This window comes from Hakea prostrata, chromosome 8 (assembly GCF_041222555.1).
Source record: "Hakea prostrata isolate BN-2017 chromosome 8, UWA_Hpros_2, whole genome shotgun sequence".
In the NCBI taxonomy this organism is placed as follows: Eukaryota; Viridiplantae; Streptophyta; class Magnoliopsida; order Proteales; family Proteaceae; genus Hakea; species Hakea prostrata.
In genome coordinates, this window is record NC_142607.1 from 11577642 (window position 1) to 11591692 (window position 14051).

At 36.7% G+C, this 14051-nt stretch overlaps 2 protein-coding genes across 2 annotated transcripts; one reads left to right on the forward strand and one right to left on the reverse strand.

Moving 5' to 3' along the window:
* Window positions 1-2245: 2245 nt before the first annotated feature.
* LOC149006900 (uncharacterized) lies at window positions 2246-3262 on the reverse strand. The gene has a single exon (XM_089166989.1). The coding sequence runs from the start codon at window positions 3260-3262 to the stop codon at window positions 2246-2248; it is 1017 nt and encodes a 338-aa protein (XP_089023115.1).
* Window positions 3263-11893: 8631 nt separating this feature from the next.
* Window positions 11894-13829, forward strand: LOC149006901 (protein JINGUBANG-like). Its single transcript, XM_089166188.1, has one exon. The coding sequence runs from the start codon at window positions 11895-11897 to the stop codon at window positions 13167-13169; it is 1275 nt and encodes a 424-aa protein (XP_089022314.1). The 5' UTR covers window position 11894; the 3' UTR covers window positions 13170-13829.
* Window positions 13830-14051: the final 222 nt, after the last annotated feature.

Here is a 14051-nt window from a genome sequence, read left to right on the forward strand (position 1 = left end):
ATTTGTTATCTGTGATTCGCAGTCCTGATGCTAATCTTTATCAACAGTTGGAACTTGAGGTTCAAAACCTGATAGATCTGTATACAACATTTCTTGTTCAGATAAGCATGCAACACAAATAAATTTTTTCCCTCTTCCAATCATTAACTACTGAGATCATCAGTAGGTATTGATCAGGCCATAAAACCCATTCATTTGGAAAGATCTACAAATGTCCTTAACACATATGATGATATGATACCCTCAAAAAAGAACAATATTCTCAGCTAGCTATTGATGCATCACTCATGAAATAAGTGCTAATCAATAGTTTAGGTAGAAGTTGATAAATTTGACTTCAACCCCAGAATTTCCTTCTCCAAGTATCAATGATCTTGACTCAAAAAGAGGACCCAGCTCATAAAGCTTAGGATGATTGCACCAAGCACTAATTTTTGTCGATTAAATGCCAAAAAATGTAGGGTCTAATTGTTTGAAATAGAAGACCATGCCTTCCAATCTCAAAGTGCAAAAAAAGAATAACTAAATAAATATCGAACCTATGGTGACACTGAAGGGTCAGATAGAAAAGCTTCACATAAATCCATACAGATATCTACTGTATGCAGTGTCTTACATCATTAGTGAAGCCTCAATGTACATTTGAGTCAAGCCAGGAAAGAAATAAGGTTCAACAGAGTTCTCCCTGATCTCCATCAACCAATATGCTTTTCAGCGACAGCAAAGTAAAACATGATTAAGGAAGCCTCGCATCCTTTTTTCATTTTGCACTTTCCCCAAGAGAATTGGCATGAAGAACAACTTCAACATGTATAAAACTACAACAGTGCTGGAGGTAACATGTAAACAACCCTATTAATTTAAGAAATATTTACATGCAGTCCTTCAATTGATTTCCATCTCCTATCGGGATCTTCTAGACATTGGAAAGTAGAATAACAGCATAACTCCAGTAGAAAATCACCAATTATGCTGCATACATATTTCTAAGAAGCTCAACCAGTAGGGAAAATTAGTTGGGAGTAGGAGGAAAATTAGGTGAAAGGGGTGACAGATTAATCAACCAAAAAAAAGACCATACTGAAATGAGAAGCCATGGTTTTGCAAGATTTATAATTCAAAAGGCACCTGCTAAATGATTAACAAGGCCACCACAAAGAAGATGAGGTGGGAATGACCGAAACCAATGACGGAAGATCAGGGTACATCCCTTAGAGAATGTAAACATTGTGGAGCGTCATAAATCACTGCCATGGGGTGGAAAAACTTTGTTTTGGGCCTTTGATATTTAAGTACTAAACCAATAGTTGAAGAAAGAAAATGAAGAGATGCCATCCTGTTTTTCTTGTTTTTGGTTGATTTTGGTTGTGGTGATGGAGGCAAGAGCTGAAAAATGAAATAACCTACTCTCAGATGTGATGCACTGTTAATACTAAAATGAAGCCAGCATCACAATTTATGCAGAGATGTGACCCTAACTGATATCAGAATCCCATAAAGCCTAGGATCTTATCTGCAACTTGAATGGGACAAGAAAAGTGCAATTTATCAATAAATCCCCCACACCCACTTGAACATGAAGTATTCAATAGCAAGACTGGACAAGCTGGAATAGAAAACAGAGCCAAGTAGTCCTAGAGTGAAATATTTAGACAACATTATCTTATTGAAGCAAATGTTCAAAATAAAAAATAAAAAGCTGCACATTACTTCTCAGTGTGAGCGGAAGAAGAATACTTCCTATTTCAGCTCTCTGAGTTTGCCAACTTGAAGAACCACCAAAAGAGAATAGATACTGTTTACTGAATTTCACATAAAAAAGAAAAAAGCATTGAATAAAATGTGACCTCTTCTTCTGAAATAGAATAAGCATTGCACTATTATACCTTCTTTGTTAAAGTTTACCTTGATTGTTTAACAAAATCTGCTCCGACAGCTTAATTATTTCAAAAATGATTTTGATAATACATGAACATTGTAACATTTACAAGCCAATGTATTCAAGATCGACCACCCAACAGCAGGAACAAAGTAAAACATCGTGTAAGAAACCAAAAACTACAACAGATGTTGATTATGCATTGAACAATGGTTGTATACAAAGTAGCAAGCAAATTTTTCTGTGTAAGCCAACAGGCAAAACTGTGTGAATAGCTAATTTATACAGACAACATGGAAGTGTTTCTATGTAAGCATAGGGATTGAAACCTCTCATTCTGCAAAAAGATGGCTCAAGAACACCTTACTAATGTGCACTAAGGCCATTAAGACCGCTTTCAGAAGCAATAACGGGAGCGTTCTGCTTCTCTGCATTATTTTCCTCTTTAATCTCCTCATCCTCATCACCATCATCCAATGTGAACCGAGAGTAGTCATCAAGCTTCTGCAATTCTGCACCAAGAGGCTTATAGGTTGTATAATCAGCACGAATTCCATACTTCGCAGCAAGAATCGAGTATGACCCAACAACCAAAACTACGATAAACGTAATATGGCAATTGAATTGAAGAGTTGCAATCGCTCCTCCCCTGTGATACTCTGTGTCTCCTTTGCAGGTGACCGTGTAATTAGCTCGACTCCTTTCTTCTAAAGAGCAGCCATGCGCCATCAAACTGGTAAAGAAAGAGAGAGCCATTTGGACAAACCATGTTCCTTGCAGAATTAAAGCGACCCCACGAGCCAATCGAGGGAATAAGGACTTGGGTATAGCCAATTCGTGAAGGGTAGTGAGAAAACAAACTCCAACAGGAAGAATTACCAGATTGAAGTAACGATTCTCGATTCCAGATGGGTCTTTCCTCCGAAGATAAAAGAAGATAAATTCTTGGCCAAACGCGAAAAGGGCAATCAAGTTTAGGAGCGACGAGGGTAAAGAAATCGAATCTGAGAAGTTGGTCAAAAACCCAGCTGCAGAATAAAGAAAGAACAGGGATGCGATCGATGCAATCTCTAGCTGGACAGCGAGGCCAATTTTATCGTTTGTGTGAATTGCGTCTAAAAAGGAGACCAGAGAGTTGATGATGAAGGAAATAGAAAGAACGGAAACAGCTATCAGAGTAACATAGGAGAGAGATGATTTCTTCGTTTTTCTTCCGGTGGCTCTTGCCGTCGTCGTTGCTGGTGCTAACGTGCCTTGCTCAGAGGAAGAAAGGGCAGAAATGGAGGGGTTCAGGTGCGCATGGGCAGACACTAGTGCCTCCCAAGCGCCGATTAGAATCAAGGCCCCTCCTCCTATTCCATAAGTGTAGAATCCGACTCCCATCTCTTCTTCTTCTTCTGCTTCGTTTTCTCTCTGCAAATGTTGAAGAATCGAGAACACCAGAAGAGAAGAATACCTGAAAATGGAGAGATCGTTTTGTCTTCTTGGAACTTTTAACGAGTTTAACTCAGCCGATTCGCCACGCCGAGGTGAGCGCCGCTCGCTGTGGGACCCATCCAAATAAGTTGACTTTTTAATATTCTAGAAGAGTTTATAACTTTATATTATATACGGCATTAGACATGCTGATTTTCGTTGGTCAAACTTGAAGATTCGACGAGGGGTCCCACAACTAGTCAAAAACGTCATGCTACCAACCGCTTAGTTTAAAATTCATGAAACCAATTAACCGATACGTACCGGTTTTAGTTATCTGCAGGACGATTCCGACACTTACTGAAACCGAATCGGTGGGTAATGAATCATCAATCATCTCTTCCAAAAGTTTTAATTACCAATACCTACTCAAAACAATAAATAAAATACACCACTGAACTTGTTATTTAAAATTTACCAAAAGCTCGCAAGGACCAAAATATTACCCACTTGGCCCATCATCCTCAGAGCAAAATGGATAAGCATCAATGGATTTCTGGTGCTTTAATCTTAAACAAAGAGACTTTAAAAAAAGAAAAAAAACAAACCTTAAACAAAGAGAGAATATATGAATATACAATCAAAGGAACTCTTTTTGTTTGGATTTAGTAGGATAAGAAAAGTTGGTTATCTCTAATGGCCAAAGGTTTGATACATTGATAGAGACTTAATTGTTTTGTAATCCATGATTAGTGGCACCCGATTAGTAAGATAATAACTGAATAAGAATAATTATTGTTGCTCTCTGTATTTTGGTTTTATTACTAATTCAACATCATTTTTAACAAAAGTATTATAGTTCCCTCCATTCTTATGGTGTTACGTATACAGTTGTTAAGTTTAGATATGTAATGTTTATTTTGTCTATCTCTCATGTCACCTTGAACAATACTAATGGAGATATTTGGTCATTTGTATTTATTGTCTTATAATTGGGGAGCCTAGGAGTAACTTTGCCAATATTTGTTGATGATCCTAAGTCTGCGAAAGACAAGGTTTGACGAGTCAGATGGATAGTCGACAGCAAAAAAGACTCAATTAAACCCTTTTTACATAGATTCAACAATCTTACATGATAAATGAATATCAAAAAGCAGGGAATTCTCTGCCAAGTTGGCAAGGAAAGTCCTTTCTAAAATAAAATTCCTGTCCGCTCAAAATGGTGGAATTTTTTTTGAAGGTCTACCAATTCACACCCCAAGTTTAAATTCTTTTTTGTCTGTCTCTTGAATGTAGGTCTACCTGCCGCTAATGCTTTTTTAACTCAATGGACATCAGTACAACTTGCTTGTGTACTATGTGGAGATCTGATGGAATCAATTTGTCATATTTTTATCGCTTATGATTGGACCAAGAGGATTTGGAGAGTGGGACCTTTGGGATTGAGAACTGAGTCTCTATCTCGAAGCTTTGTTTTGCAGCCATGGGAGTCCTTTTTAACAATCCAGACTTGGGATAAGAAAACGAAACTTTAGCTCCTTTCAGCATGTACTATAACGTATTATTTTGTGTGGTAGGAACGAAATAGTAAAGTTTTCAACAAAGAGCACCCAAACCCCAATAAAGTATTATTCAAGGAACAAAAATGGATTGAGTACTTAAACCTAGATGGAGGAAATACCATGTCAATTGATTCCTTAAGGGCCTGTATGGTTACTTGAGTCTAAGATTTTAAAAATCTAGAGAATTCAAATCTATGGAAGTGGTTCATAAAAATTAATTGTTTGGTTTGCCTGAATCTTTGGAATGAAAACCGGAGATTCATCCTACAAAAATATTTATGGAATTATGGTTCAAATGTTTAACACTTTTATAGTAGGGATGGAACCTCTGGATTTCACCTCATACCCATAAATTTACATATTCATGTTTTTAGTGTAAAAAGTTGAATCTCTAGATTTCATAAATCTAGGGATTCACACAACCAAACGGGTATAAATCTTCCATTTGTGAATCTAGAGATTTCAACTCCTTGGATTCGGCTACCAACATGCCCTGAATGTTCCTTATGGCTTAGTACTAATGCCGAAAACCTTGGATGGCTATATTAAAAATTTAAGGCTTGGAGTAATTTTGGCATGTCTTTCAAACCAACCTATACATGAAGTATGGTGCAATGAATAGAAGATACACGATCTACTACCAAAACCAAAGCAATCTTGGCCATTAGCTTTAACCGTTGTATTATTTTTAATATAATAAAATAATAAATGTTTCATTTTATTGGATTTATAAGTGCGGATTTTCTTTATTTATTTTACGAAAATATTTTTTATTTAGTCCCACATTGGAAACCGAGAAGTCGGAATCCAAGTTAATTAATAGGTGCTGCCTATTAATTTTGATTTATAATAATAAAACCCGCCAATGTGTGTATAGTGTACAAGCGATGGCTGTTTAGCACTTTTGGCTCACTTAGCATCACTTCAAGCGAGATCAGATCTAAACCGTGTATTTTGATCAACAGCAAATCTAAGGCAATGGAAGTATATATATATATATATATATATATATATATATATATATATATATATATATATATATATATATATATATATATGTATGATCAATTTTGACCATTAGATCATGCGGTCGAACAAGGAGCACCCATACGAACAAAGTCATGAACTATTCAGTAGAGGCACCTCAATGCCTATAAATACCCTCTAATTTCTCAACAGCAAGATATAAGAAAAATTTTCGAAGTTTTATCTATTCTTGGGTTTTGTCTGTGCCTTGAAATACACCCTCTGGTACCTCATAGCAAATTTAATGAGGGCGAATTACGTCTTAAGAATAACGACTATAGTAACACGTGCCTAGAAGTTCTTGCTTTCACACTGTGATCTCGTGCTCCTAATATTCATTGACTTTTACATTAACTACTTTGCTGCTTAGATATTAGTATTAACACAAAGATAGTACTTTTAGTACCTTTAAATGGTTAAGTAGAATGGCAGCTAACTCCTCTAAAAAAATTAAGTTTTAGACAAATATTAAGGTAATAGACCTAAGTCCCTATAGTTTTCAATCTCAAATGAAGTTTTTATCTATCATAAAATAATAAAAAATAATAATAATAATAATAATAATAATAATAATAATAATAATAATAATTAAAGAGTTATTTATTCCAATACTTATTATTATGAATAGTTCATTTTTTTCTTTTCATTTTTCTGATATGCAAAGTCAAAACCAAATACATTAAAGGGTTGGCTATTATTCTACCATCCACTTGGTAGAGTCAACTAATATGCCCATATAAGTTAAAGAGAACTCTACATGGACATCTGCTATATAGTGCTATTTATAAGATCCAAAAGTTGGAAGTACTAATTCATTGGGTTTATTATATTTGTTAAGATATCACAATTGGTGCCCTAAAAGACAATCAACAATTTCAAAACTCCATAACTAACTGCAATAGAAAGTCCCTTCCACTAGTGTGTAAAATAGTAGCTCCTACCATTGTCTTGTGTCAATGCATTAGACATGATCCCTTTTACACAAAACTAGAAGACCAAACTCCTTTCTGAAAATGATATAATAGTGAGACTTTCAAATTATTTTCAAAATGGTTTTTGTTATCAATTCAAAATCTTTTCTAAAACAAGAATAGAGTCTCATTAATCTTTCTTTTTGTTGTGTTTTCTTTGACTTTATAGTAGTCTTTGTCTTAACTAGTTAAAAGAAAAGATTGACATGATATAATGTATAAGAAAAATAATCACAACATTAGGTCTAAAATTTACTTTAGTATGCTAACTACAATCAACTACAATCAACTCTGGTAAAATTTACTTAATTTTTGTACTTAGTTATTATTATCAATTGTTAAGATAGAATAATTTTCCTAAGAACTTGATCTTCCTTTCTATGCATTATTACTTTTATTTTTTGTTATTGAGTATTTTTTGTTTTTCATCAAATCACATATGTCACACCCCACCCGCCGGCATTGGTAGGTTATAAGACTTCATACACATTTAAAATAAAAGACAGTTTATCATATCAATATATCAAATCATATATGAAATTGTAATATTACCTGTTTTAGTCGAAAAACTACTAAGAAATGTATTAAACCTCACAAGTAACCACTCCAGCAACCTTAGAGATCAACAAGATAAGGATTAAGAAGTTTCATTAAAGTTTGAGATCCAAATGGAATAAAAATCAAATTGACATGGCCAATGTGACCAAGCTGGTGGCTTAGGACAGTTGGTTGGGCCAATCGACCGCCCCTCTCTTTGATAGAATTCCAAGTCCGAAATTCAAACTTTTGGTCACTCATTATTGATCTGATTTTGGGATGATTCAAATCCAAATATTGTCCTTAGAACTCCAGAGAGGTCATCACACTCTAGATTATAGAAAAGGAAAGTCTAAAATCCACTTCATCTTATTCAACAAAATCAACTCTTGATCCGGGTATAGGAAATCCATCTTCAGGCGTAATCTAGTTGAGATCATTGATGGGAAGGATTCTAAATATTCTAAATCACCACTATAGAATTTTAGAGGGAGGAACAACTAATTCAAGTAAGAAGAGAGTGTGATTAACTAACCTCTACAAGATTTGAAAGTCAAAGCAAGATCCAAGCCTTCTCCACGAATTGAGGGTTCTTCACCACTAACCACTTGTACACAGTAACCATCCACAGCAACCTCCACGAATATAATAATACTAAATTAGGTCGTAGATGACTATTTATAGAGAGTTGGGGGCAAAACAAGGTTTAAATCTCGCAACCAGACCGACCAGTCGCTTGGGGCGATTGGTTGGGTCAATGACAACCCCCTAGTACTTTTCAGTACTTGGGTGCTTTGCTCTCCTGGTTAATCTCCAATACCAATTTAGCTTAAGCCAACACGTGGGGGGTTCTTACCTTGATCCTAGACATCAAACTCGACTTGACTCAAGCTAGAAATCCATATGCTCAGTCCATCAGGGTTTTCACTAGATTTTCTTCGAGTTTCTAATAAAGTAGGTTCTTTATCAACACTATCCAGATCTATGGGCTCATGGTATGAATCATGGGCTTCAATCTAGACAGCCCACAGCTTCTTCCGGCTGGACTTTAGGTACTCAGACCTACAATACAAACCCTAGGTTAGAATTACTAGGATTATTACAACATATGTCAAATCAACCATTTTACCTTCTCTCTTTTTTTTCCTTCTTTTCTTTCCCCAAACACCACACTTTCCCCACTATTACAACCCACAAACCAAACACTTCCTCTTGTAATTCATCTCCTGTTCCCAACCCTCTGCTTTGCTCTCAGCTTCTATAAAGCACAGCTAACAAGGCAAAAAATTGGTGTCCCCCCCCAATATAATTTTAAACCCTAGGCATCAAAGTGTCAATTTGAACTCTTTATAAAAAGTGATTAAAATTTATTTGTATTCAAGGAATTGTCCAAGTGACACCCCACCTCTATTGTATGTGGAGCATATAAACTTCTTTTGGTTGTTGCTTGGTTTATTTTTCAAAAATTATTTAAGGAAGAAATAAAAAATTTATTTTAAAATGATTTAAAAATCATTAATCATCTCAATATTTTTAAGAGGTTTCATTATCTTGTTGCTGTAGAATCGACATATGATGTAAAATATTTAACTTCATTGGAAAAAAATGCATGTTATAAAAAAAAAGTCAAAAAATAAGAATGTATATTATTTAACATTGTAACAACCAATAGGTATCTTAAAAATAAACTCTTTATAAAAGTAATTATTTTGTTTGTAGTGATTTTGAAGTTATGGGGAAAATGATGTGCACGATAACAGCATCATACATTCCTTCTCTACTTGGTGAATTATGATTTTAATTTTCTTACAAAAGATTATAAAAATTTCTATTTTATTTTAATTGAAAATTTATCCTTTGACTTCTTGCAAATGGAGCCTTGAAAGAATCTCTTAATAAAGATATACAAACCAGCAAGTAATTCAAAAATATGAGAACCATTAATTATGAAAATTAACTTAAATAAGAACAAGTTGTGTGATAAATAATGGGAGAGTGAGCAAGAGACCAGTTGGGTCATGAAAATTTTATTTGAATACAATCGTTTGTTCATCTAGTGGCCGAAAGGATAGGAAGAACAAGGCTTCAAGAGAACGTAGACGAATTAAATCCACATATGTGCATGATAACAATGTCATAAGCCCTTTTATATTCTCTTTTTTCTTGATATTTGGTCTTTGATAAATTATAATTCTTTCTGTTTTACTTTAGTAAACGTTTACAATTTAAATTTCTTGCAAGCAAAGCCTTGACAGATTCGCTTAATAAAAAACATACACAACTTGGAATTATTATTACAAGAAATAATTATGGATACTGAACTAAAATATAACCAAGTTGTTACTCAGATCTGATAGAGATCGACTTCCCCACATTAGAATTCATTAAAGATTGTATTGAAATATGATCCTCTCCTTCTTCCCAAGAAAAATGAAATAGTAGATTACAAGGATATAGCCAGGATGTGAAGCTAATCTTCCCCAAGTTCTTTATTTTAATCAAATAAAAAATAATTGATTTGCAAGCATTAATACATAATGTTCATGATGAGTTGTTTGTTTTCAACCACAGAGATATCATCCGCATAAGCTGCAGTTTAAGTCAGTTTGCTCAAATGCATAAAGAAGCCAAGAAGGGAATCATAGCCAGCATGGATGATATTTTTGTTTTTGTTTTTTTGGGTAAGAAGTTAAAAAATTTCATTCATTGAACTTGAAAGAAACATTGACACACGAAGAAGAAGAAGAAGAATACAAAAGATAGATTCATTAAACACAAGGTTCTATCCAAACCAAATAGTGAACATTGATCAAATTGTCGTACATGCAATAGATAGGGTCATCCAAGTTAAGGGATGGATCAAGCCTGATAAACCCTTAGAATAAGTGTTGTAACAACTACAACAACAATTAAGCACAAGAGATACAAAATACATATCATCCATCACAAACACCTAAAGATGCAAAGATTCGTCACAAAGACAAAGGTTAACACGCCACAAGGGCAGAAATGCGACATTCCACAGGGGTGGAGATAAAACTCACCAAAAGGGCGAAGAAACACTGACGGCAACTCAGTTGTCGCGGTGGTGGCACCAGTAGTGTTGCGGAAAAGGTTGTCATTGCGGTGGATCTGAAAGAGATTGAGTCCCTTTAAAGCAAATAGGGTTGGATCTCGGTTCTAGACTGCCATCCCACACTGCCGTAGACACGGAGATCAGCAGCAACACCATAGAGAGGTGATCAACAGTCGCAGCAGAATAACCTTCAGATCTGCAGGATGCACTTCCAGATCTAGCGTAAAACCTTCAAATCCACGGGATACACGAGCAAATCTCGCATCTACCGTTTTTTTTTTTTTTTTTTACCAAAAGCTTCTACCGATTAGGGAAAGAAGCAGAGAAGAGACAGGGAGAAGAGAGAGAGAGAGACAGAGACAAAAGGACGAAGAAGAGAAACAAGAGAGAGAGAGAGGCAATGAGAGAAACGGAGAGAAGGCAAGGAAGAAAAGAGAGAAACAGAGAGAAGACAAGAGAAAAGAGAGAGAGGACAAAGAAGAAGAAGAGATAGCAGACCGTTAGTTTCTCTCCACCTCAAAACGAAGCCTGCATGGGATTGCTCAAAGAGGCGCTGTCACTAGAGTTCAGATCACAAGACCCTTCTGCATGGATGATACCCAAAGAACTCCCGGATCCTTCACGACCACAAGCAGCGAGTGGGGCCCACGGTAAAACACTTTTTGGAAAAAGAAAAAAAAATTTCACCAGTGGGGCCCACGGATGAAATTTTAAACTTTTTGTGGTTCCTCAAAAAGGGTTTTTGACCGAAGATCCGAATTCTTGTCACTAGACCCTTTCTGCATGGATGATACCCTTAGTGGCTAAGAAAAATTTCTACTCATAACAGTTGCACAACTAATTACGATTTGACTCATTTTGAGAGAAAATTGGATTGAGGATAAGTTGAATTATGTGGATGAGTAGAAAGGAATGTCAAAGTTAGGCTTTATTTGACTTGCTAGGGATGATTCTCTAGTCTCTCTCTCTCCCTCTCTGTCTCTCTCAATGCTTCAAGCTTTCAACAGTTCAACAGTTCAACAGTTCAACAGTTCAACCCCAACCCACACGGTTTTCCAGTTTTCTTGACATTACCCCTTCTCTCTGAGTTTCTCCCTCTGTGGCCCTGGCTGTGACCCACCCATGGTATTATGGAAAACCATCTCTTGTTCCTCTTGGCATCTTTGAAACTTGATAATATGGCCCACCCAAAATCTCTCTCTCTCTACCTTCCCCACTCCTTCTTCGTGTATATATATTCTATAGCTTCATCATATCTCACAGCCATTGCCAGCTCTAATCCTCCTCACAACTCCATCTCCCTTAACTCCACTCCTTCCTCCTCTCTCTGTTTGAATAAATCTTCATCACCCCTCAAACACTTCACCATTAATCTCTCTCTCTCTTTCTCTCTCTCTCTCAACTGCTAGGAGCAGAAGAAGGTGAAGATGGGAATAGTGCCATGTCCATTGGCATGTCACACAGAGAAGGAATCTCAATCAGATCCAAACCATCATCACCTCTGCTCAGAATCAACTTCTCTCTCACCACAATCAAGTCTACCCTCTCTTCCTTCTCTCAGCCCACAACAGCCCCACCACAACCACCACCAAACAACCTACCACTGCATCTCTACACTCCAAGGCCACTCCTCCCAAGTCTTCTCTCTCTCCCTCGCCGGCAAATTCCTCTACTCTGGCTCCTCCGACAGTGAGATTCGTGTCTGGCAACGCCACCCACCTTGTATTTCCAAACCCAACTCCCCCTCTACAATCTCCAGCCATGACAATCAAAACATCGTCGCCTTCGTCAATGGCGCCGTCAAGTCCCTCGTCGTCTCCGGCGATAAACTCTTCAGTGCTCACCAAGATCACAAAATCCGCGTCTGGAGTATCAACAACGACAGTAACTCCAAACGCAGCATGTACAAGCATTTAGCTACTCTTCCAACACTAGCAGATCGTCTTCTTCGGTTCCTCCCACCCAAGAACCACATCCAAATCCGCCACCACAAGAAATGTACATGGGTTCATCACGTCGACACCATCTCTGCCCTTGCTCTCTCTCCTGATGCATCTGTTCTCTACTCTGTTTCATGGGATCGAACCATCAAAATCTGGCGAACCCACGATTTCAAATGCTTGGAATCCATCAATAACGCCCATGACGATGCCATCAATGCCTTAGCCTTATCAAATGACGGTTACGTCTACACGGGCTCTGCAGATACCAAGATCAAGGTCTGGAGAAAAAACCCAGATAACAAAAAGCATTCCCTAGTGGCCACTCTTGAGAAACACAAATCTGCTGTTAATGCTTTGGCTCTTTCCACTGATGGGTCTGTGCTGTTTTCCGGCGCCTGCGACCGATCAATAGTGGTCTGGAAAAGGGCCGCCGCCGGAGAAGAAGGTGGACACATGGTGGCAGTTGGAGGTCTAAGAGGACACAGCAAGGCCATTCTCTGCCTTTCAATGGTATCGGATTTACTGTTCAGTGGATCAGCCGACAAGACTGTCAGGATATGGAAGAGAGGATCTGAGAACAGTTACAGCTGTTTGGCTGTTTTGGAAGGTCATAAAGGACCTGTAAAATGTCTCACAGCAGCCATTGATCGTTATGATTCTGTGAACAAAATCTCTGCAGATAGCATTTCTTATCTAGTTTACAGTGGTAGTTTGGATTGTGACATCAGGGTTTGGCAGATTATGGTTCCTTTACAGTAAAGCTTCTTTTCCCTTGGTCTCAAGCTCAACTTGCAGGTTTCTTTTTTAAAATTTCCATGATCTTAGTTCCTTTTCCCCAAGCTTTGGACTCTAGTTTTCATTTTACCTTACTTCATTTTTAAATTTTTTTTCCTTCAATCCTTCTGGATTGCTGACACGATTGTAAATATTAGTTAGAAAAGTATATTAAATTTTTTTTGTTTTTGTGGGGGTGGGAAAACTTGTCATTTGATATATAATATACTTAGTTCGAATTTGTAAAGCCTGATCTTATCTGATAATCTTATCTTATTTAATGATAAAAGCATTTCCCATAACTATGTGAATTTATATGAACAAGTAAAGCCTGAGTTTCTGCTCCGAAAGAGTTGACAATAAACCATGACATTAAGAGTTAGAACCTTTAAGTAGTAATATCCAATTCACTTGACACACTTAAGTGTTTATTTTATTTTACTTTCCCCCCTCTTTTGGTAAGCAAATTTTCATTCAAACCCAAAAGTTATAGGCAAGGAATCTGAAAATTTCATCTATCTACAAAGTGATATTGAACCAAGTTGTCACACTTGAGATTAAGAAACTTCAATAACACCAACTGAAAGGAAAACTATGTCTGACACTAAGACTAAACAAACAAAAGGGTTGCTTTACTTCTCTCATATAGTAGTGTATCCAGCTTCAAATTATCAGTTTCAGCTGCAATATGATAGAGATGCACAATCCCAGCAGCTCCAATTTAGGTGTGCTTCAGTTTTATATAATTGATTACCCAAAACAAAAATGGAAGGCACATAGTTCTTAAGTAGCTTTAGTTACCTCATGGGCAAATTGGGATCTGCCTTCAAGCCAAAGTGGCAGCATTGTCAGACTTTAATTTGCATA

What these genes read in the sequence shown, in the direction of transcription:
- LOC149006900 (XM_089166989.1), bottom strand. Translation starts at nt 3,262, where the DNA reads ATGGGAGTCGGATTCTACACTTATGGAATAGGAGGAGGGGCCTTGATT.
- LOC149006901 (XM_089166188.1), top strand. Translation starts at nt 11,895, where the DNA reads ATGGGAATAGTGCCATGTCCATTGGCATGTCACACAGAGAAGGAATCT.